This window comes from Myxocyprinus asiaticus, chromosome 38, assembly GCF_019703515.2.
Source record: "Myxocyprinus asiaticus isolate MX2 ecotype Aquarium Trade chromosome 38, UBuf_Myxa_2, whole genome shotgun sequence".
NCBI classification, from domain to species: domain Eukaryota; kingdom Metazoa; phylum Chordata; class Actinopteri; order Cypriniformes; family Catostomidae; genus Myxocyprinus; species Myxocyprinus asiaticus.
In genome coordinates, this window is record NC_059381.1 from 40,825,187 (window position 1) to 40,849,181 (window position 23,995).

Sequence of the window (23,995 nt, forward strand, 5' to 3'; positions counted from 1 at the left end):
AATGTACGTTTTTGCTGTCATGATAAGTGTTAGAGTAATGGTAAGTTACAAAGAAAAATTTAATATGCTTGTTTTTACTGTAATTTGTATGAATTTATTATAACCAAAACTGTTAAGGAATAGAGAAAGCTTGTGCCTTGAACAGTAACTATAAACCTGATATTTAACTGCACAAAACTTTTGTGGTCAGAGAATGGTTCCTTTTTTATCACTAACCACCTGAATGTTTCAGAGCTAGTAGTATCATTTCTGTGTTGAGGTACGAAGTGCAGTTGTTTATTGGTGGTTTAAGACCATTAAACATTGAGGGTATTTCTGCACTGAAATTTTGATATCAAGCAGACAGACAATGCTTTTTAGGTTTATTACATCAAAGTATTACACTTATTTATTATTGTTATGGATGCTGTTCTTTCTATACTCAAGCCATGGTATGGTATAAATTATATATTTTAAATAATTTACAATGATTTATCAAAGATGGCATCAAAAATAAATATTGTGGATGTACAGAATTGTTCACTTTCTGTGTGTCATTTTAGTTTCAGGAGAAGAAAGTTTTCAGACAATTTATTCAGTTGGGAAGACCGTTTTTCTCAGTGTGAGAGAGAACATATCCATTTCAGACACCGATGACGTGCACTGGGTTTTTGGAAATATTTCACGTATAAGGTGGAAAGAAGGAAACATTTCTAACCCGAAGACACACAAATATGATATATTTAAAAACGGCACACTCAAGATCTGTGATGGAAGCAAAGCAGACTCAGGACTGTACAACTTAATAATATACAACAAATTAGGGAAGAAAATTACCAACCAAACAACTGAAATCATATTTCTTGGTAAGTACGAAAAAAAAAATCTATAAATAATGGAAGCCCACACAAATCTAAGTTTTACATGTCTTCTTGTAGATATGAGTAGCATTCCAGTAAAGTGGGTATTTAATCAAAGCTTAATCTCTCACCTAAATGCTAAAAAGTTTTGTTTTGTCATAAACTGCCAAAATAAAGTTAATTGCAGTTAACTTAAGTTTTTAATTGCAAATGTGAAGTCTACAGTGGGCATATAAGATATATGTGTCACAAATAAGCCTCTATGCTTTCTACATATAAATGCTTTACATGTTCTTAAATAAAAAACTGTTTTGAACAAATATGGAACTTTTGCAGCTTTAGAATTTGACATTTTTCAGCATTCAACTTTCTACATTCTAAACCATTACCAAATATAATTGGTCAGTCAAAAATTGTTTTGTATCTAATTCTTTCATTTCTTTATTGTAGATATTTCTACCATACTCACTCTAACCTGTTCTTAAATCTACGCTGTCACCGTTCTGTCTTTGCATCTCAAAAAGGCATTTGTGCTTCGATTTAATTTCAGCTGCATATGGGAGCAAAAAAAGGGAAAAGGAAATCTCACGATTTCTTTGTCTTCTCGTTGCGCTTTAATATCATGCAGTTACACACTGACATTGGGATTGATGTATGTCGTCATGAAACAGAGACCCTCCCCCCAAATCCAAACACAAGTGGTCACTGGAGATGCATTTAAGTAACCAGGTGTAAACAGCGATGTCTCACCTGACCACATGTGATTGGATCACATGAGACACATCGTAATACCAGGTGTAAACGGGGTCCAAACATATCATATTGAAAAATTTGATCATTTAATCTATTCAATGAACACAGGACTTGTATTATACATACTATACAGGTAAATAGTATTAGCATATGTACATTTTCAGTAAAGCCAGAGAAGGATGGGCTACCCCTGCCGAGTTCTAGTTCCTCTCAAGGGTATGTCCTCTCTGTTAACTCACATTTTATGGAGTTTTTTCCTTGCCACAGTCACCTTTAGATTGCGCATCGGGGGCTTAAAGATATTAAGGCATGATTTTCTTTAAAGCTGTTTACTGGGGCTTTAAGACATCAAGGCTCATCTCTGTAAAGCTGTTTAAAATTATGTATATTGTGAAAAGAGCTATAAAAATGATGACTATTATATGAAAGTATACAGAAAATCTCAAATGCATTGATAAATAGGCTATCTGCTAAAGCCAGCACCATGCACTGCCTGTAGTTATGCACTCCTTAAGAGCTAAGATTTTCTTCTAAAAAACTTAGTTTGTGTTCTGCAGAAGAAAGAAAGTCATACCAAAACAGTTTTAGGCCTAATAACATCTGGCAAAGGGACTACCAATGAAAACTAGCCTTCGGGCTAATTTGGGTACATTTACATTCATGAATGTTGATTAATGTACACTGTCCCTTCTTGAAATAAAAAAAAAATATATATAAAAATACACATCTGGGATGGCATGAGGGTGAGAAAATTAGGTACTTTTAATGTTTGGGTGAACTATTCTTTTAACATGGCCATAAATCAGTTTGCTTTTATTTATGGATTTTTTTTCTTATGAACAAACTCCTGCATTTTAAATAACACAAAATGTATCATTATAACACTAGTAATCTTGACCTAAATTTGTAATGACTTGATGACAAAATATGAATGGGCACTTGCTTAAGATTTGCCCATACATAAACACTAAATAACACTAATAATTTGTCAATCATTTGTAACAGAACTGGTGTCTAAGCTGAGTGTGAGCTTGTGTGTAAAGGATGGAAATATCAGCATCACGTGTACTGTTGGAGTTGGAGATGATGTTCATTTTCTTTGGACATGGCAAGTTAATGGAAGCACTCAGAGCTGGAAGGTACCTAAGCTGGCATCAAAGGAGCAAACCATCTCCTTTAACGACCCCATTCCTGACAATCTGACCTGCACAGCATTCAATAGCATCAGCAAACTAGAAAGAAAAGTACATGGAAGCCCAATATGCAGAGGTAACTATTTCCCATTTAAAACAACCACTGCAGCCATCAGAGGCGTGCCTAGATGACCCAAACACCCAGGGTTCAGCCCGGAATAAGAATGATATGTCTCCCTGTGAAACGCACCATAACAGTTAATTCTTCTTCCAATTATTATTATTATTATTGTATTAGGTAACACTTTATTTTGATGGTCCCAAGTAGATATTTAACTGACTATAAGTGACTTATCAACTGGCTTGCTATAGCTAGTAAACAGTGTTTCAACAAACATTCAGTAGACTTTCAGTAGCCTGTATATAGATCTTTATTAATGACCTTTTAATGAACTGATGTTCCCTATCTGACACTCACTCGACGTTGTGTCGATGTAGTGACGCTAGGGGTCACTCTTGGGAGCCCCAAACACCTCTGCTTTTTTTATAAAAAGGCCAATGAGAATTGGCGAGTGGAATTTGCATGCCACTCCCCCGGACATACGGGTATAAAAGGAGCTGGTATGCAACCACTCATTCAGATTTTCTCTTCGGAGCCGAGCGGTTCTATTCATTGAAGCTGAATTCATCTGCGAAGTTCATTCACCTCATCTGCTGGATTCTACGGCGCATTTCACAATAAAAGTGATTTGATTTGATATAATTTCAGCGGCTTCTCCCCCTCTGCACCCGTGGAGTGCACAGAACACCTCTGGGTGCTTCGGCAGAACAACTAAAAGAGTATATTCTAAAAAGAGTATATTTTCTTTCTAAAAGAGCGGCACACACGGAACATATTTTTAAAGATGCCTTCCGTTTGTGTGTTATTCCTGGTTGCGGTTGTTATCTCTCTGCTTCTGACGGCCACGATCGCTGTCTTACATGTCTGGGCCCTGCCAACGTGGAGACATCGTTCGTGGTTGGGTCTTGTCCTCATTGCGAGAACATGACCATGGCAACGTTACGGTCGTGGCTTGCATTCGTGAGAAAGCAAGCCACCCCAGCGGCTCCCCGCCTCGGTCCTTCTACCTATGGGTATGAGGCACTGGGGGCGATTTGGGGACCTCAATGGGACCACCTCTGCCGGGTATCCCCCCACAGACCTCCCATTCCCCAGCACGCTCACTTGCCCCGGTCAGGCATGCGGACAAGATCGCCGGCTCGTCTCAGACCTCTCATTCGGAGCCCGGGAAGAAGACGAGTTATCGAGCGCAGCAGCGGAGAGCAGGCTCATCCAGTCGGACGCAGAGTCTTCGACTGGGCTTCCTCCTTCGGGAATGGTCGCCTAGTCCCAGGCCGACGCGGAAATGACAGACATGCTTTCCTGGGCGGCCACGAGCGTCAGGCTAGAGTGGAACCCTCCACTCTCCCCTGAACCCTTGCAGCTCAACAATTGGTTCCTGGGCTCGGGGCGCCGCCCACGGCCATGCCCCACCCCCATTCTTTTCTTCCCGGAAGTGCATGAGGAGCTGACAAGATCGTGGGAGGCACCTTTTACTGCCCGGTCCCGGTCTTTCAGCTCCCCCACTCTCGCAACCCTCGATGGTGGAGCAGCCAGGTGGTAGTCGGTGATCCCCCAGGTGCATAAGGCGCTCACGGTGCACTTGTGTCCGCAGAGCGCCGCCACTTGGTGCGGGTGCCCGAAGCTCCTGTCCAGGGCCTGTAGGTTTAGGTCGTCCCTGGCGGCTAAGGACAAGCTGCCTCCGCCCTGGACAAGCTGCCTCCGCCCTGCACACCATGGCTCTCCTGCAAGTACACCAAGCCAAGGCACTAAAAGAACTGCACGAGGGTAGTTCTGACCCGAGACTGATGCAGGAACTGCGCTCGGCGACCGACCTCGCTCTACGGGCGACGAAGGTCACGCTGCGGTCTCTCGGGCAGGCGATGTCCACCCTGGTGGTCCAGGAGCGCCACCTTGATGCCCCCATCTCCCAGGTTGGCCTATTCGGCAACACCGTCGAGGACTTTGCCCAGAAGTTCTCGGCGGTGAAGCAGCAGATACAACCATACAACACATCCTGCCCCGGCGTGGCTCAAGACCCCACACCCCGTCTGCTCATCGCCAAGGGCGTCCTCTTGCAACAACAACACCGGCTCCGCCGCAGCCTGCCCCCTTGGCCCAGCCCCGGCATGGAGCCCAACGCAGGAAGCAGACGCCACCCGTCTCATGGCCGGCTGCTAAGAACCCGAGGAAGGCTTCAAAGTGCCCCTGAGATGGGCGACCCAGGGGCAAGGAGACCTGCTTCTCTGGAGCTGGTGAGCAGACCACTCCATCCCCGGTGGAGGGCCGGGAGGAGAATCTTTTGTTTCGTTTTCATTTAATTTCGCCGCATGTCCAAGAGGCTGCGGTACCCAAAAATTCAACAAAAGAGTAGTTTTCTTGTTCCCTGAGTCACATGTCCGGTGCGCAAGGCCGTCATCACGACCACTGTCCACCGTCCCATCTTTGCAGGTATGGCGCTCCAGCGGTGGTCCCCGCGCCCCTGTGCGCCCAGCTGTGGCACAAACATGCCCACACGGGATTTGGTCCGGTGGACTACGGGGACAAGACTCCTCCTTCCCCCTCCTTGGCCAATCTTATGGTGGGTGGCAGGAGCCAGGTAAGTGCTTCGATGTCTCTGGACTCAGCACAGCCACGGGGCTCGAATCCCCTCGACGTGGCACCTCGAGCTCCGCCCCGCCAAGTGCCCCCACCCGCTGGTACATCCTATGTGATCATTCCCTTGGTCCCCCTCGCCCGGAATTTGGGCACGTGGCTCGCGCTTTCCAACCCGTCGCGATGGCTGACCCGGACCGTCAGACTCGGCTACACAATTCAGTTCACCAGGCACCTGCCCAGGTTCAGCGGTGTCTGCTTCACCTTGGTGAAGGGCGAGAACGCTGCTACCTTGCATGCGGAGATCGCTACCCTTCTGCGCAGTGTCCGGTGCAAGCTTTATGCATCTATTTGGATCACACGCAGAGCCTTAGAAGCTCCGAGTAGTTCTTTGTCTGCTTTGGTGGACAGAGAAAAGGAAGTGCTGTCTCCAAACAGAGGATCACCCACTGGGTCATTGACGCCACCGCAATGGTATATCAGGCTCAGGATATGCCACCCCCTGCGGGGTTACGAGCCCACTCCACCAGGAGTGTGGCGGCCTCCTGGGCCCTGGCCAGTGGCGCCTCTTTGGCAGACATCTGCAGAGCAGCGGGCTGGGCAACACCCAACGCCTTTGCGAGGTTCTACAATCTCCGGGTTGAGCCGGTCTCGTCCCATATATTGGCAGGCATGAGCAGGTAAGTTCCGGGACAGCTGGCCAGGTGTACCGTTTGCACATAGTGCCTTTCCCCTCCCTTGAGGCGAAGATGTGCGCTCTTGACTCCCAGTCATGTTCACAGACTGTGATCCCTGGATGAATTTCCTCCTTAGCCCTCTGGCATTTTTTGTGTAGAAACACACTGCCGGCACAGTACGTGCGCTAATGAGCCCCTGTACTGAGGTAGGTGCTCCACATGTGCTGGTTCCCTGAAGGCGACCCCATGTGATATCTTCCGCAAAATCGTTTCCCTGTCGGCATACTGCGTCTTCCTTGGGCAGAGGCCCCTCTGGCCCCAGTCGCCATTCTCTGTAGAAACTCCTCCCCCTTCGGGTAATACCTACCATGGGACCTCTCCACATGACATACTTCTGACAAGACTCGATAAGTCCATGTGACGTATTCTACTCAAAATATCCCCCCCCCCTTTTTGGGCAGGGTGTGGTCTCCGCGGTGTCTTCCCCTTGGGAGTGACACCCCCCGATGCAGACACTTATGGCTACCAGTCAGTTAACAAATTCCACTCATTTTGGTGAGAAAAGAGAGGGAAAGAGGCCTCGGCTGGGCTAGCCTGTTGACTTGTTCCTGATGGACCGTTCGACACTCATAAGAGACTTGTTCTTGGCTCCTCAACACAAAACCTGAATGAGTGGTTGAATACCAGCTCCTTTTATACCTGTATGTCCGGGGGAGTGGCATGCAAATTCCACTCGCCAATTATCATTGGCCTTTTTTTCAAAAAAGCAGATGTGTTTGGGGCTCCCAAGAGTGACCCCTAGTGTCACTACATTGACACAACATCGAGTGAGTGTCAGATAGGGAACATCAGTTCATTAAAAGGTCATTAATAAAGATCTATATACAGGCTACTGAAAGCCTACTGAATGTTTGTTGAAACACTGCTTACTAGCTATAGCAAGCCAGTTGATAAGCTGTTATTTTGCTGCTGTTATACAGACTATTGATAGTCTACTGAATATTTGTTGAAACAGTGTTTACTAGCTATAGCAAGCCAGTTGATGCGTCCCTATTAGTCCACTAGTTCTTGATCGACAGCTCTTCCTCTAGCCAATCGTTCGAAGAGGGGAGGTGATGTCACTCCAATGCAACTCCGATGGCTGCTACTCAATATTATATTATTTGTGGTTGATAGATATGCTGCTTGTGTCTGTTTTGAGTATTTTCTGCCAGCTCTAGGAAACAATGTGTTGTGCCGAGTAGGCCATGATCATAGTCCGTTAACCCGTATTGAGTCAGCTGAATTTAGTTAGCAGAGTTTTAGTTTAGGCATTATTTAAGACATCCTTGTTTATAAGTTATTGGCTGCGTATCTTAAAAAAAAAAATTAAAAAATAAAAACAAGGCTGGGTCGGTGTGGATGTTTGATGCATGTTTTTACTAGCTGTACCAATGTAGTAGCGAGTTCAGAACCCAACTTTATCCGCTTATTTTAAATGTGTTTATATATTTTTGATTCATGCTTATTGTTTGATCTGCACTAATTATTTTGATCTGAGCTTATTAATTTGATCTGTGCTTTTTATTTATTTTTGCACTTATAATTTTTTTATCTGCACTTATTATTTTTTGATTCACGCTTATAATTTTGATTCATGCTTATTATTTTTGGATCTGTGACCGCAATAATGTTGGCGGGATTTTGATCCCATACAAATAAAGAAGAAAATTAAGGGGTATTGTTAAAAGAACATAGTACATAGAAGAAGAAGTACATAGAATTAAATTAAATGAATCAGAACCAAAATGAGCTTTATTGCCAAGTATGCTTATACATACAAGGAATTTGACTTGGTGACAGAAGCTTCCAGTACACAAACAATACAATAACAAGACAGAAATAATAAAAAATAGAATAAAGAATAAAAATAAGTGAATAGAATATATGTACAAACACAATAGAATACAAATACAATCTGTTATATACAGATAGTGCAAGGGAATGTAATGGCAGAAGAGATAGGATATGTTAAATATAATTGACTAAGCTTGTTATTGCATAAATTATTGCTCAGTGGGGCAGTTTTAACCGTTCATGATATGGATGGCCTGAGGGAAAAATCTGTTCCTGTGCCTGGCTGTTCTGGTGCTCAGTACTCTGTATTGCCAGCCAGATGACAACAGTTCAAATAGGTATTGGGCTGGGTGAGTGGTGTCCAGAGTGATTTTTACAGCCCTTTTCCTCACTCTGGATGTGTACAGTTCTTGGATGGTGGGAAGGGGAGAACCAATAATCTGCTCAGCAGTCCAGTGTCTTCTGATGTCCGATTTGGTAGCTGAACCAAACCAGACAGTTATTGAAGTGCTCAATGACTGCTGAGTAGAACTGTATCAGCAGCGCTTGTGGCAGGTTGAACTTCCTCAACTGGCAAAGGAAGTACAACCTCTGCTGGGCCTTTCTCACAATGGAGTCAGTGTGGGTCTCCCACTTCCGGTCTTGTGAGATGGTAGAGCCCAGGAACCTGAATGGCTCCACTTCTGCCACAGTGCTGTTCAGAATGGTGGATGTTTCTCCTGAAGTCCACAATCATCTCCAATGTTTTGAGTGTGTTCAGCTCCAGGTTGTTTTGGCTGACCTTCAGTATGCAGACTCATCGAAATTTTGGATCAGATTGGGTGTAGGGTGTGAGACTGGGCTTTTCAAATCTACAATAAAACACATTCAGGTCGTCAGCCAGTTGTTGATTCCATACAGAGCTGGGGGGTGGTGACTTGTAGTTGGTAATGCCTTTCAGGCCTCTCCACACTGATGCAGGGTAGTTAGCTGAAAATTTGTTTTTCAGCTTCTCAGAGTAGCTTCTCTTTGCCACTCCAATCTCCTATGTCAGTGTGTTTTGGCCTGATTGTACAAGATTTTATACCCACTTCTATAAGCATCCTCTTTGGCCTGACAAAGCCGCCTGAGTTTTGCTGTAAACCATGGTTTGCCATTGTTGAACATAAAATAAGTCCTAGTAAGAATGCACAGATCCTCACAGAAACTGATATATGATGTCACAGTATCTGTGAGCTCATCCAGCTTGGTGTCTGCAGCTTCAAAAACATTCCAATCAGTGCAGTCAAAGCAGACTTGTAGTTCCATCTCTGCTTCAATGGTCCATCTTTTTACAGTCTTTATTACAGGCTTAGCTGATTTAAGTTTCTGCCTGTAGGTCGGAAAAAGTTGAACCAGACAGTGATCAGAGAGTCACTTTCCAAATGTTCTACTGTGTACCTCCTCTTTGTGTTTTAAAATATTCTTGGAACAACAGAGGGATTTCACTGCTTCCCTCAGGGTGAATAGCGTGAATTGGCAAAAGCTGTTGACTGTAGGCTGAGCTCAGCTCTCTGAAAGATAATCTGTTGACGGATGTGGCAGAGCAGCTGTATTCAAAAGCTACAGACTTTTGCAAGGAGAATAACACAGGTCACTGTATCGTAACCAAAAGGTAAGCAGCCAAAAAAATCAAGGAGGGTTTTATTAGAGAATCCTCATGTGGAGCAAGTACCCTCAACCATGCAGAGCACTATAAAATACAACTTTTCCTCCCCTACCTTGATCATGTGCTGAATGAGCTTGGCAAATTATTATCTTGTGTCACCATCATTGCAAAGTGGTCCAAGACTGCAATTCAAACTCAAACAACTTTTTGACTCAGTAGTGCCTCAAATGGACTAGCAAATCATTACAATATAACTCTGCACTTGAAAAATGTTTTAGTTGTTAAACATCTTTGGGGTGAACTGGACACAGACAGAGCTGGTACAGGGTTCTCTTGTGTCTGAATGGAAGCAAATCCATGCAGCAATATTCCAACATCAAGTGGAAAGCCTTTTTAGAAAAGTAGAATATGTTATAGCAGTAAAGAATGGGATTAATCCCTATAGATTTTAAATGAAATATTCAACAAGCACATGTGATAGTTGGTGTTCAGGTGTCCACAAACTTTTAGCCATATAGTGTATGTATTGTAAATGTCATTCTGAATATATATTAATGTAACTTAATGCTCGGACATGTTTAAGAACAAACAATTATTTTGCATATTTCACTAAGATGATCAAAAGATCAAATTCGAAAAAGCGCTATTGTTTTGATGACTTGCCATATTTTCATATCCATAGTTTGGAAGATGATTGTGTGTGGCAATAACCAGGCATGCATTGTGGCTACTGGATTAACATAGATTTTTGTTAGTATCATTGATTGTTTCTGATGATGAGATATGTGTTCCAGTTTAACATGTATTCGTGGTTACCGTAGATACAAATTGTTCATCAGTTTATAAAGTGTCTTGTGTCACTAAATTTTTAAGAAAGGAACGCATTGGTCAAATATAATTGCTTCTTAAGGGATACAGTAGTTCACCCCCAAAAAATGAAAATAATGTCACAATTTTCACATTGTTTTAAACCTGTATGACTTTCTTTCTTGGAATACAAAAAGGAATGTTAGGCAGTATGTTAGTCTCAGTCACCTTTTACTTTCATTGCATATTTTTTCCATAAAATTAACATGAACGGTGACTGGTCATTCTGCTTACGTCTCCTTTTGTTCAATTGAAGAAAGTCATACAGGTTTGGAACACCTTTTAAGGCGGATGTCTAATTCAAATGATATTATCTATAAAACAGGTCATATTTCAACATGTGCTGCTTTTGTCATATTCATAACAATTATTTTGGGCTTGCTGGTCTTGTGGAAAGATGTGAAACACCCAAAAAAAGCTGGTAAGAGGATCATGATTTATAAATCACAGAATCTCACAAATTAAATTTATTTCCATAAGCATGCTAAACTTGACCAATGTATGCTTTTCCAGTTGCTGATGAAAATGCATACCTTGAGATGCGTGGTGTGTGGCACAGAAGAACTCTGCCTCAGAACAGTGGAATCACACCTATGGACAACTCTGTTTATGGTAAAAGCAAATACTTGTCGCCATTGTTAGAATACAGAATTAAATTATTAATTACCAAAAGTTTTCTGTTTATGAAATATTTTATTGAGCTTCCAGGCTATGTCATGTAATGTTACAAACATTAATGATAAGATCACCAGATGACTGCTGCACAATCAATCTTTGTTACATATTTCCTTAAAAGAGGAACGAATGTTTTAAAACGTAATGCACCACATTTTGAAAAGAAATCTGTTCAGTATATACTGTAAATATATAGTATATATATTACTCCTTAATATGTTAAAATCCAGTCACGTTAAAATGGCAAATCCAGCCCCGATTATTTAAACTTATTGACAGCTCTAATATATACTGTAACTATAGTTAATATATTGAAAGACCCAATGTATAGTGTTACTTGCTTGCTGAGAGAAACAGTTTACAAGGTACCGGGCTGCTACAATTATCAAATATGATCAAGAAGTCGCTGGAGTGAGGTCCATTGTATTGAATCTTTTAAAAAGTTGGTTTGAGGCAGATAGGCCATGTACACACTGCAGCTAAATACAGTTGTCACCCCTCTTCTGAGTTTTTAATCTTGTTCTGTACACACAGAGAAAAATTTAGGTAGTGACTACAAGGACTTGACATTACGCTGCACAAATATTTGTAGCTTGCTAGCCTGCTTAGCATTGCTTATTCTTATACGTTCATAGTTTTATCCATTGCCATTTAACATGTGCTTCGGGTTCCCTATCTGTCACTCACTCGACGTTGTGTCGATGTAGTGACACTAGGGGTCACACTTGGGAGCCCAAGACACCTCTTGTCTTTGATAAAAGGCCAATGAAAATTGACGAGGGGTATTTGCATGCCACTCCCCCGGACATACGGGTATAAAAGGAGCTGGTATGCAACCACTCATTCAGATTTTCGCTTCGGAGCCGAACGGTCATGCTCACTGAGCTGAATTCCCACGACTGTTCATTCACCTCTGCTGGATTTGATGGCGCATTTCAGTGGCTTCTCCCCCCTCTGCACTGGTGCACTGCAGAGAATGCCCCTGGGCGCTTCGGCAAAAATAAAAGAGTATATTTCTCTAAAAGAGTATATTTCTCTAAAAGAGCGGCACACGGAACGTCTTTTTAAAGACGCGTCTTTCTAAAGATGCTTTTCCGATTGTGTGTTATTCCTGGTTGCGCTCGTTATCTCTCACATTCTGACGGTCAAGATCACTGTCTTTCGTGTCTGGGCACTGCTCACGCGGAGACAACATTCGTGGATGGTCATGTTCTCATTTCCAGGACGTCCATGGCAACGTTGCGGTCGCGGCTCACCTTCGTAAGAAAGCAAGCCACCCCAGAGGCTCCCCACCTCGGTCCTTTTACCCATGGGTATGAGGCCAGCGCAGCTAGCACTGGGGGCGATTTGGGGACCCCAATGGGATCACCTCCGCCGGGTATCCCCCGCGGACCTCCCGTTCCCCAGCACGCTCCTCTGCCCCGATCGGGCTTCCGGATGAGTCCGCCGGCTCGTCTCACGGCGAGTTCGACCTTTTATTCGGAGCCTGCGAAAGTGATGAGCTCTCGAGGCTGTTCCGGGGGTGGTCACAAGGAGCCAGGTAAGTGCTTCGATGTCCTTAGACTCAGCACGGCCACGATGTGGTGTGGCACCTCGAGCTCTGCCCCACCACGAGGCCTCACCTGCCAGTAAGTCCGATGACGTTGTCCCTTTGGTCCCCCTTGCGCAGAACTTGGACGCATGGCTTGCGCTTTCCATTCCGTCTCGAGGGCTGGTCCGGACCGTCCGACTCGGCTACGCAATTCACTTCGCCGGGCGTCCGCCCAGGTTCAGCGGTGTCCACTTCACCTTGGTGAAGGACGAAAACACTGCTACCTTGCGCGGAGATCGCTACCCTCCTACAGAAGGGCGCAATAGAACCTGTCCCTCCAGCCGAGATGAAGAAGGGTTTTTCAGCCCCTACTTCATCGTACCGAAAAAAATGCGGTGGGTTGCGGCCAATCTTGGACCTGTGAGTACTGAACTAGGCTTTACACAGACTCCCGTTCAAGATGCTGAAGAAAAAACGCATTCTGGTGAGCGTCCGGCATCAAGATTGGTTCGCGGCGGTAGACTTGAAGGATGTGTACTTCCACATCTCGATCCTTCCTCGACACAGACCCTTCCTGCGGTTTGCGTCCGAGAGTCAGGCGTATCAGTACAAAGCCTCCCTTTCGGCCTGTCCCTGTCTCCTCGTGTCTTTATGAAGGTCGCAGAGGCTGCCCTAATGGGTTAAGGGAGGTGGGCTCTCGCATTGTCAACTATCTCAATGACTGGCTAATCCTAGCTCATTCTCGAGACATGTTGTGCGCACACAGGGACCTGGTGCTCTCACACCTCAGCCGACTAGGGCTTCGGGTCAACTGGGAAAAGAGCAAGCTCTTCCCAGTTCAGAGCATCTCTTTTCTTGGTTTGGAGTTGGACTCAGTCTACTTGATGGCGCGCCTTACGAACGAGCGCACCCAGTCGGTGCTGGCCTGTTTGAAGGCGTTCAAACAGAAAAATGAAACTTTTTCAGAGGCTCCTGGGGCATATGGCATCCTCGGCGGTGGCCACCCCGCTCGGGTTGATGCATATGAGGCCGCTTCAGCACTGGCTCCCGACTCAAGTCCCGAGATGGGCATGGTGCCATGGGACATGTCGTGTGGTCATCACGCCGGTCTGTCACCGTCTTTTCAGCCCTTGGACTGACCTCTCATTTCTACGGGCAGGTGTTCCTCTAGAACTGGTCTCCAGGTGTGTCGTGGTCACGACAGACGCCTCCAAAACGGGCTGGGGCACTGTTTGCAACAGGCACGCAGCCGCCGGCCTCTGGACGGGTCCGCGACTGCATTGGCACATCAACTGCCTTGAGTTGTTGGCAATTCTGCTCGCCCTGCGGAGGTTTTGGCTGTTGATCCAGGGCAAGCACATGTTAGTTCAGACAGACAGCACAACAATGGTAGCAAATGTCAACCACCAAGGCGGTCTGCGCTCTCATTGTATGTCACAGCTCGCCCGCCGTCTCCTCCTCTGGAGTCAGCAGCACTTTAAGTCGCTGCAAGCCACTCACATCCCGGGCAACCTCAACACTACAGCGGACGTGCTGTCACGACAGGTTACCCTCAGGGGAGAATGGAGACTCCACCCTCAGGTGGTCCAGCTGACTGAGTCGATTCGACAGGCACAGGTGCACCTGTTCGCCTCCCAAGAATCCTACCCACTGCCCGCTCTGGTACACCTTGACCGAGACCCCCTCGGCATAAATGCGCTGGCACACAGCTGGCCCCCTGGCATGCACAAATATGCATTTTCCCCCAGTGAGCTTACTTGCACAGACCCTGTGCAAGGTCAGGGAGGACAAGGAGTAGGTCATCCTGGTAGCACCCTACTGGCCCACTCAGGCATGGTTCTCGGACCTCACGCTCCTCACGACAGCCCCCCCGGCGAATTACCCTGAGGAAGGATCTTCTTTCTCAGGGACGGGGCACCATCTGGCACCCATGCCCAGACCTCTGGAATCTCCAACCTGTGGTGGTAGACACGATCACTCAGGCTAGAGCCCCCTCTACGAGGCGCCTGTATGCCTTTAACTGGCATCTGTTCGCTAAGTAGTGTTCTTCCCGTCGGGAAGACCCCAGAGGTGTGCAGTCGGATCAGTGCTTTCCTTCCTGCAAGAGAGGTTGGAAGGGAGGCTGTCCCCTTCCACCTTGAAGGTGTACGTTGCCGCCATAGCAGCACACCACGACGCAGTCGACGGTAAGTCCTTAGGGAAGCACGACCTGATCATCAGGTTCCTAAGAGGCGCCAGGAGGCTGAATCCCTCCAGACCGTGCCTCATTCCCTCATTGGACCTCTCTGTAGTTCTTCAGGGTCTACAGAGAGCCCCCTTTGAGCCTTTGCAGTCAGCCGAGCTTAAGGCACTCTTCTTCAAGACTGCCCTCCTGAATGTGCTCACTTCCATCAAGAGGGTAGGTGACCTGCAAGCATTCTCTGTCAGCGAAACGTGCCTGGAGTTCGGTCCGGGTTACTCTCACGTGATCCTGAGACCCTGACCGGGCTACGTGCCCAAGGTTCCCACCACCCCTTTAGGGACCAGGTGGTGAACCTGCATGCGCTGCCCCGGGAGGAGGCAGACCCAGCCCTGTCGTCGCTGTGTGCGCTTTATGTATCTATTTGGATTGCACGCAGAGCTTTAGAATCTCTGAGCAGCTCTTTGTCCGCTTTGGTGCACAGTGGAAAGGAAGCGCTGTCTCCAAGCAGAGGATCGCCTACTGGCTCATTGACGCCATAACTATGGCATATGTCGCCCAGGACATGCCGCCCCTGGTAGGGCTACAAGCCCATTCTACCAGTTGTGCAGCGGCTCCCTGGGCCCTGGCCAGGGGTGCCTCTCTACAGACATTTGCAGAGCAGCAGGCTGGGCAACACCCAACACCTGTGCAAGGTTCTACAACCTCTGGGTGGAACCGGTTTCATCCCAGGTAGTGGCACGCAACACAAGCGGATAAGCCCGGGATAGCTGGCCGGGTGTATCGTTTGCACATAGCGCTTTCCACCTCCCTTGGAGCTGAAGACATGCGCCATTAATTCCCAGTAGTGTTCACAAACTTTGTTCCCTGGTTGACTTCCTCCGAGCCCTGAGTTTTCGGAGAGATTCGCTGCCAGCCCAGTACATGCACTAAGAGCCCTGTTCTGGGGTAGGTGCTCCGCATGTGGCGGTTCCCTGTAACGCTAACCCCATGCGATTATATATCTTCCGCTAATTCGTTTCCCTGTTGGCAAACTGCGTCTTCCTTGGGCAGAGCCCCTCTGCCGCAGTCTCCATGTTTGTAGTAACTCCTCCCCCATTGGGCAGGATCTACCTTGAAGACTCTCCACATGGTTGGAAAGACCATGTGATGTATTTCTCCACTTAAATATCCCCCCCTCTTTGGGTGAGGTGTGGTCTCCGCTGTGTCTTCCCCTTGGGAGGGACACCCCCCGACTAGACCTGGCGGCCCAGTCAGATAATCCCCCTTCTTTTTTAGGGAGTGGAAAAAAGAAGGGGAAAAGAGGTCATGACTGGGTTAAGCCTGTCTCTATCTTTTGGGTAGTTGACTTGTCCCCACACAGTCCAGCCAATTGTGGCATTTTCTATAGGGACCCCTAGTGTCACTACATCGACACAACGTCGAGTGAGTGACAGATAGGGAACGTCATGGTTACTTGTGTAACCTCCGTTCCCTGATGGAGGGAACGAGACGTTGTGTCCCTCCTGCCACAATGCTGAACTACCCGCTGAAATGGCCAGACCTGATATCGGCTCCTCAGCATAAAACCTGAATGAATGGTTGCATACCAGCTCCTTTTATATCCGTATGTCCGGGGGAGTAGCATGCAAATACCACTCGCCAATTTTCATTGGCCTTTTATCAAAGACCAGAGGTGTCTCGGGCTCCCAAGAGTGACCCCTAGTGTCAATACATCGACACAATGTCTCGTTCCCTCCATCAGGGAACGGGGGTTACACAAGTAACCATGACTTTTTCCGCTTTTCTGCTGTTTCAAATGCATGTATTTTACCGCACGCACCTGTTTTCTCTCTTTTTTTTCTTTTCCTGCTTGTCTACCTCTCGCGTCTTGACTGCGTGCATTTGTATTCTCCACTATGTTTTACATGGATTATTGCATCAATCTCAAACATCCGCTGATCAGGTACCACATCGATCTCAAACCCTCGGCACTCAAGAACAACCATATCAACAACAACAACAAACAATTGCGGTAAGTCATGGCATCCACTCATGTTATTTATTCCGGCATTGCATACCACATGTTTACTATAGCTTCTTCCGTCAGCAGTGAGGGATTCACATGTGATAAATGTAAGGAATTAGTGAGGCTGACGGAGAAGGTTAATGAGTTAGAGACACGCATCCAAACACTAGTGGAGGTCAGAGAGAAAGAGAAGCCGGTAGATACTGTTTCGGATGCGGGTAGTACAGCGAGCAATACACACACTTTGGTTCCGGCTCTAGAGCCCCTGCAGCAGGGTGTTTGGGTGACGTCTCAGTGGCATACTCGCTTAGTAAAGCCACATCACCCTCCCATTCCTGTTAGGGTTTCAAATTGATTCTCCCCACTCAGTGATGCACCCACTGAGAATCATGTTGAAAGAGCCTGAATAATTGGTGATTCTATTGTAAGGAAAGTGGAAATAGAGACTCCAGCCACCATTGTTAAATGCATTTCTGGGGCTCAAGCATCTGACATCAGATCAAATTTACAAGTGCTGGCTAATGCTAAACGTAGACTTTCTAAAATTGTTATTCATGTCAGCACTAACAATGTCTGGCTTCGCCAGTCGGAGATCACTAAAGATAATGTTAAAGAGGTGTGTGAAGTTGCAAAAATTATGTCAGACACTGTGATACGCTCTGGCCCCCTCCCTGCTCGTCGTGGTGATGAGGTTTATAGTAGATTAGTGTAACTGAATGGCTGGATGTCTGAGTGGTGTCCGGAGAATAGCATAGGATATATAGACAATTGGAAGAGTTTTTGTGGTAGACCTGACCTGCTAATGAGAGATGGAACGTCTGCTAGCTGCCTTGAGACGTCACACAGGTAACATAAACTACAACACATAGAGACTGTATCACCTAGATATCATATAGAGACTATGTCTGTTCCCAGAACTACCAAACACAAACCCTTCTCTAAATCATTTAGAAAAAAAATTGCTTAAGGTCAAACTTGAAAAAAATTAATAAATGTGAAGATAAACGTCACAGTAGGGCTAATAAACATTAGATCTCTTTCTACAAAAACACTAATTGTAAATAAAATTATTACAGATACACATTGGGATTAGCATTTATTGATATTCTCAACTCTCTTGGGGTCAGACAAATTGTGACAGGACCAACTCATCACCATAATCATACACTAGATTTAATTCTGTCATATGGAGTTGATGTTGATACTATAGAATTTCTACCACAGAGCAATGACATCTCGGATCATTACCTCGTCTCTTGTATGCTGCGATCAGCTAATGTTACTCAATCTACACCACGCTATCATTCAGGTAGAACTATTCTTTCGACCACTAAAGATAGCTTCACTAATAATCTTCCAGATCTATCTCATACACCCAAAGCCTAGAAGAACTTGATGAAATAACAGAAAATATAAATACAGTCATCTCTAGCACTCGTGATAGTGTCGCCCCATTTCAATTAAAGAAAATTAAAGAAAAAAGCCCTGCACCATGGTACAATGATCACACTCATGCTCTCAAGAGAGCAGCTCGGAAAATGGAGCGCAAGTGGAAGAATACAAAATTAGAGGTATTTCGCGGTGCATGGAAGGATAGTGTCTGTAGCTACAGGCAGGCACTAAAAGCTGCCAGGTCAGCATATTTTAGCAAACTCATAGAAAATAACCACAACAATCCTAAGGGTTTATTCAGTACTGTGGCTAAATTGGTTAGGAATAAAGCCTCAACAGAACTAGATATTCCGTCACAGCACAAGAGTAATGACTTCATGAATTTCTTTACTGATAAAATTGAAATAATCAGAAATAAAATTGGAATTATGCAATCATCTGTCATAATCATCTGCAGTGTCTCATAATTTTCCTCACGTGCAACTTCAATCCTTCGCTGTCATAGGTCATGAAGAGCTAATAAAACTTATCGAAACATCAAAAGCCACAACATGTATGTTAGATCCAATACCAACCAAGCTCTTAAAAGATGTATTCCTTGTAATCTCAAAACCTCTTCTTAATATTATTAACTCCTCACTATCCTTAGGACATGTCCCAAGAAACTTTAAAATGGCAGTTATCAAACCGCTTATTAAGATGCCACAACTTGTTCCTGGAGAACTGGCTAATTATAGACCGATTTCAAATCTCCCGTTTATGTTGAAAATACTAGAAAAGGTAGTATCCTCACAAATATGTTCATTTCTACAGAGAAATAGTATATATGAACAATTTCAGTCAGGATTTAGGCCTCCTCACAATACAGAGACTGCACTTATCAGAGTTACAAATGACTTTCTCTTATCATCTGATCGCGGCTGCATTTCACTTCTAGTGCTTTTAGATCTTAGTGCTGCATTCGACACGATAGGTCATGACATTCTCTTGAATAGGCTAGAAAAGCATGTTGGTATTTAGCTTGCATTAGCATGGTTTAGGTCCTATTTAGCAGACCACTACCACTTTGTCTATGTAAATGAGGAATTGTCAAACCAAACAAAAGTAAAGTATGGAGTGCCACAGGGATCAATTTTAGGGCCTCTGCTTTTCATCTTGTATATGCTTCCCCTGGGAGATATTATCAGGAATCGTGGAATAAGTTTCCACTGTCATGCCGACGATACCCAACTTTATATTTCTTCAAAACCTGGTGAGATTTCACAATTCTCCAAATTAGCAGAGTGTATCAATGAAATAAAAGACTGGATGGCCAGAAATTTCCTTCTCCTCAGTTCCGACAAAACAGAGGTACTAATTATTGGAACAAAAACCTTTAAAGACAAGCCGCTAAAATATAATTTGACTCTTGATGAATGTACTGTTACATCGTCTTCAACAGCGAATAACTTAGGTGTTATATTTGATACCAATCTGTCCTTTGAAAATCAAATTACCAATGTTTGTAGAACAGCATTCTTCCACCTAAGAAATATTGCTAAATTACGACACATGCTCTCTGTTGCTGATGCCGAAAAACTAATTAATGCGTTCAAGACCTCAAGACTAGATTATTGTAATGCATTACTGGGAGGATGTCCAGCAAGATCAATAAATAAACTTCAATTGGTTCAGAATGCAGCAGCCAGAGTGTTGACTAGAACCAAGAAATATGATCATATTAGCCCCATTTTATCGTCGTTACATTGGCTACCTGTTAAATTTCATATTAATTTTAAAATTATTTTAACTACGTACAAAGCTTTGAATGGTCTAGTTCTGCAGTACTTAAGTGACATTCTACCACGCTATATTCCATCATGTTCATTACAATCGCAAAATTATGGCCTGTTAATAGTTCCTAGAATATCAAAATCCACAAAAGGAGGTAGATCCTTTTCCTATTTGGCTCCTAAACTGTGGAATAGTCTCCCTAACACTGTTCAAGATGCAGACACACTCACTCAGTTGAAGTCTAGACTAAAGACTCATCTATTCAGCCAGGCATACACCTAATTTATCCATCAACTCACAATTAGGCTGCTTTAGTTAGGTCTGCCAGAACCAGAAACCAGAAACATTGATCGTGATCTATAACTCTGCAATAAATTGAATGGCATCTATGCTAATATTATTTTATTTGTTTCCCTGTCTCAACCTCGGGACTCCTATCCTGAGGTCACCAGAACTGGCTGGATCCAGCTCCATTCCTGCTTTGTGTTGGACTCCACTGCTACGTGTCGCTGAGTGATGATGACTAATAGCAGCCGGTGCCAGCCAAACATCACTTCAGTCTATTACGATGGACTTCAGAGGATGAACAACAGAGCCAACTCCAACCATAAGACATGGGATACTTCATATGCCATTGCCTGAACCTTGGATTTAGGATAGACCTCACTGAAATTACCGGCCAGGTTAAACTGCGATGCACCTAACTGATCTCTGCCTACATCACCTCGGTCTAATGATGGACTACACTCTTGAAATGGAATACATAGACTATCAATTAATTACCAACAAAACCCTTCATCAGCCAACTAACAAGGACAACTGCATCTATGTGAACTTTTGCAGTTAATCCAGGATGGACTTCAAAGACATTAGTCATTAATCTACCAATTCATACAAAATCTTTGTTTAAACACTGACCCTTAACACTTTTAAACAGGAGTTAACAGTTTAATAATTTTAAACCATGACTTGCACTATATGTAAGTAATATTGGCATTATATTCATGATGTTAACCAGAGGGGAACTGGACCCCACAGTGAGCCTGGTTTCTCTCAAGGTTATTTTTCTCCATTAACCAACATCCTATGGAGTTTTGTGTTCCTTGCCACAGTCGCCTTCACTGGGGTTATAAATACAATTATTATTTAATTACTTATTTTTAAACACAATTCATAATCATATTTTATCAAACCACACAATGATGACTCTAAGACATTATAGATATTACAGTTTCAGTTTTGAAAGGCGCTATACAAATAAAAATGACTTAACTTGACTAGCCAGGTATGATAATAAATAGTTAATGTTCACTGGTCTTATGTAAGAGGTGAAAAAACAAAAAACAAAAAACAAAAAAAAAAAACACTTAAGAACCACTAGGCTATTTACATTGTCTGTCTGTGGCTGAAGTGAATTTCCATTTCTGCCATAGATTGATATAGCAGAAGTACACTGTAAAAATATAATTATGTAAAAAAAAACAGTAAAAATGTAAACAACTTTACAGAACAGCCTGTAAATTTTACAGTTTAAAACGTCATGGTTACTGGTGTAACCTCCGTTCCCTGATGGAGGGAACGAGACGTTGGTGTCGATGTAGTGACACTAGGGGTCACTCTTGGGAGCCCGAGACACCTCTGGTCTTTGATAAAAGGCCAATGAAAATTGGCGAGTGGTATTTGCATGCCACTCCCCCGAACATACGGGTATAAAAGGAGCTGGTATGCAACCACTCATTCAGGTTTTACGCTGAGGAGCCGATATAAGGTCCGGCCATTTCAGCGGGTAGTTCAGCGTTGTGGCAGGAGGGACCAACGTCTCGTTCCCTCCATCAGGGAACGGAGGTTACACCAGTAACCATGACGTTCCCTATCTGTCACTCACTCGACGTTGGTGTCGATGTAGTGACACTAGGGGTCCCTATACAAAATGCCACAAGGCTGAACTGTGTTACGTGAACTGGCGGTGTGTGGTGGGCAGACTTGCTGTGTGCCTCATAGCCAGCACACCAGGTCGACACGTAACCTCCCCCAACACAGTTATGAGTGTCGAACGGCCCTTTTTGGGGACAAGTCGACTACCCAGAGATAGAGACAGGCTTAACCCAGTCATGGCCTCTTTCCCCTTCTCTTTTTCCACTCCCTAAAAAAGAAGGGGGATTATCCGACTGGGCCGCCAGGTCTAGTCGGGGGGTGTCCCTCCCAAGGGGAGGACACCGCGGAGACCACACCTCGCCCCAAGAGAGGGGGGATATTTAAGTGGAAGAATACATCACATGGTCTTTCCAAACATGTGGAGAGCCTTCAAGGTAGATCCTACCCAATGGGGGAGGAGTTACTACAACATGGAGACTGAGGGGCTCTGCCCAAGGAAGACGCAGTTTGCCAGTAGGGAAACGAACTAGCAGAAGATATAGATCGCATGGGGTTAGCCTTACAGGGAACCGCCACATGCGGAGCACCTACCCCAGAACCGGGCTCTTAGTTAGCGCGTGTACTGGGCCGGCAGCGAGTCTCTCCGAAAACTCGACTGCCACAGGGCTCGGAGGAAGTCAACCAGGGAACAACCTTTGTGAACACTACTGGGAATTAACAGCGCACGTCTTCAGCTCAAAAGGAGGTGGAAGGCGCTATGTGCAAGCGATACACCCGGCCGGCTATCCCGGGCTTATCCGCTTGTGTTGCGTGCCACTACCTGGGACGAAACCGGTTCCACCCGGAGGTTGTAGAACCTTGCAAAGGTGTTGGGTGTTGCCCAGCCCGCAGCTCTGCAATGTCTGTTAGAGAGGCACCTCTGGCCAGGGCCCAAGAAGCCGCTACACCACGAGTAGAATGGGCTCGTAGCCCTACCGGGGGCGGCATGTTTTGGGCGAGACATGCTATAGTTATGGCGTCAATGAGCCAGTGGGCGATCCTCTGCTTGGAGACAGCGCTTCCTTTCCGCTGTGCACCGAAGCAGACAAAGAGCTGCTCAGAGAGTCTAAAGCTCTGCGTGCGATCCAAATAGATGCGCAAAGCGTGCACCGGACACAGCAACGCCAGGGCTGGGTCTGCCTCCTCCTGGGGCAGCGCTTGCAGGTTCACCACCTGGTCTCTAAAAGGAGTGGTGGGAACCTTGGGCACATAGCCCGGTCGGGGGTCTCAGGATCACGTGAGAATAGCCCGGACCGAACTCCAGGCACGTTTCGCTGACAGAGAACGCTTGCAGGTCACCTACCCTCTTGATGGAAGTGAGCGCAGTCAGGAGGGCAGTCTTCAAGGAGAGTGCCTTAAGCCCGGCTGACTGAAAAACTCAAAGGGGGCTCTCTGTAGACCCTGAAAAACTACAGAGGTCCGATGAGGGAACAAGGCGTGGCCTGGAGGGATTCAGCCTCCTGGCGCCTCTTAGGAACCTGATGATCAGATCATGCTTCCCTAAGGACTCACCGTCGACTGCGTCATGGTGTGCTGCTATGGCAGCAACGTACACCTTCAAGGTGGAAGGGGACAGCCTCCCTTCCAACCTCTCTTGCAGGAAGGAAAGCACTGATCTGACTGCGCACCTCTGGGGGTCTTCCTGATGGGAAGAACACCACTTAGCGAACAGACACCACTTAAAAGGCATACAGGCGCCTCATAGAGGGAGCCCTAGCCTGAGTGAATGTGTCTACCAACGCAGGTGGGAGACAGCTTAGGTCTTCCGCGTCCCGTCCAGGGGCCAGACATGGAGATTCCAGAGGTCTGGGCGCGGGTGCCGGATGGTGCCCCTTCCCTGAGAAAGAAGGGCCTTTCTCAGGGGAATTTGCCCAGGGGGAGCTGTCACGAGGATCGTGAGGTCCGAGCACCACATCTGGGCGGGCCAGTAGGGTGCTTACCAGGACGACCTTCTCCTCGTCCTCCCTGACCTTGCACAGGGTCTGTGCGAGCAAGCTCACTGGGGAAAACGCATATTTGCGAATGCCAGGGGACCAGCTGTGTGCCAGCGCGTCTATGCCGAGGAAGGCCTCGGTTAGGGCGTACCAGAGCGGGCA

At 45.6% G+C, this 23,995-nt stretch overlaps 1 protein-coding gene across 4 annotated transcripts in view; it reads left to right on the forward strand.

Annotated features, from left to right (window-relative positions):
* The first annotated feature begins 291 nt into the window (after nt 1-291).
* The window catches only part of LOC127429151 (T-cell surface antigen CD2-like), a 36,231-nt gene continuing 12,527 nt past the window's right edge, over nt 292-23,995 (forward strand). For 3 of the 4 annotated variants that reach the window (XM_051678012.1, XM_051678014.1, XM_051678015.1), the window contains exons 1-5: nt 292-431; nt 543-845; nt 2,598-2,861; nt 10,753-10,848; nt 10,941-11,039. In XM_051678012.1, coding sequence (XP_051533972.1) covers nt 350-431; nt 543-845; nt 2,598-2,861; nt 10,753-10,848; nt 10,941-11,039 — 844 coding nt within the window. In that variant the 5' untranslated portion in view covers nt 292-349. The remainder of the gene's footprint in view (nt 432-542; nt 846-2,597; nt 2,862-10,752; nt 10,849-10,940; nt 11,040-23,995) is intronic. The other variant, XM_051678016.1, reaches the window with a different exon arrangement.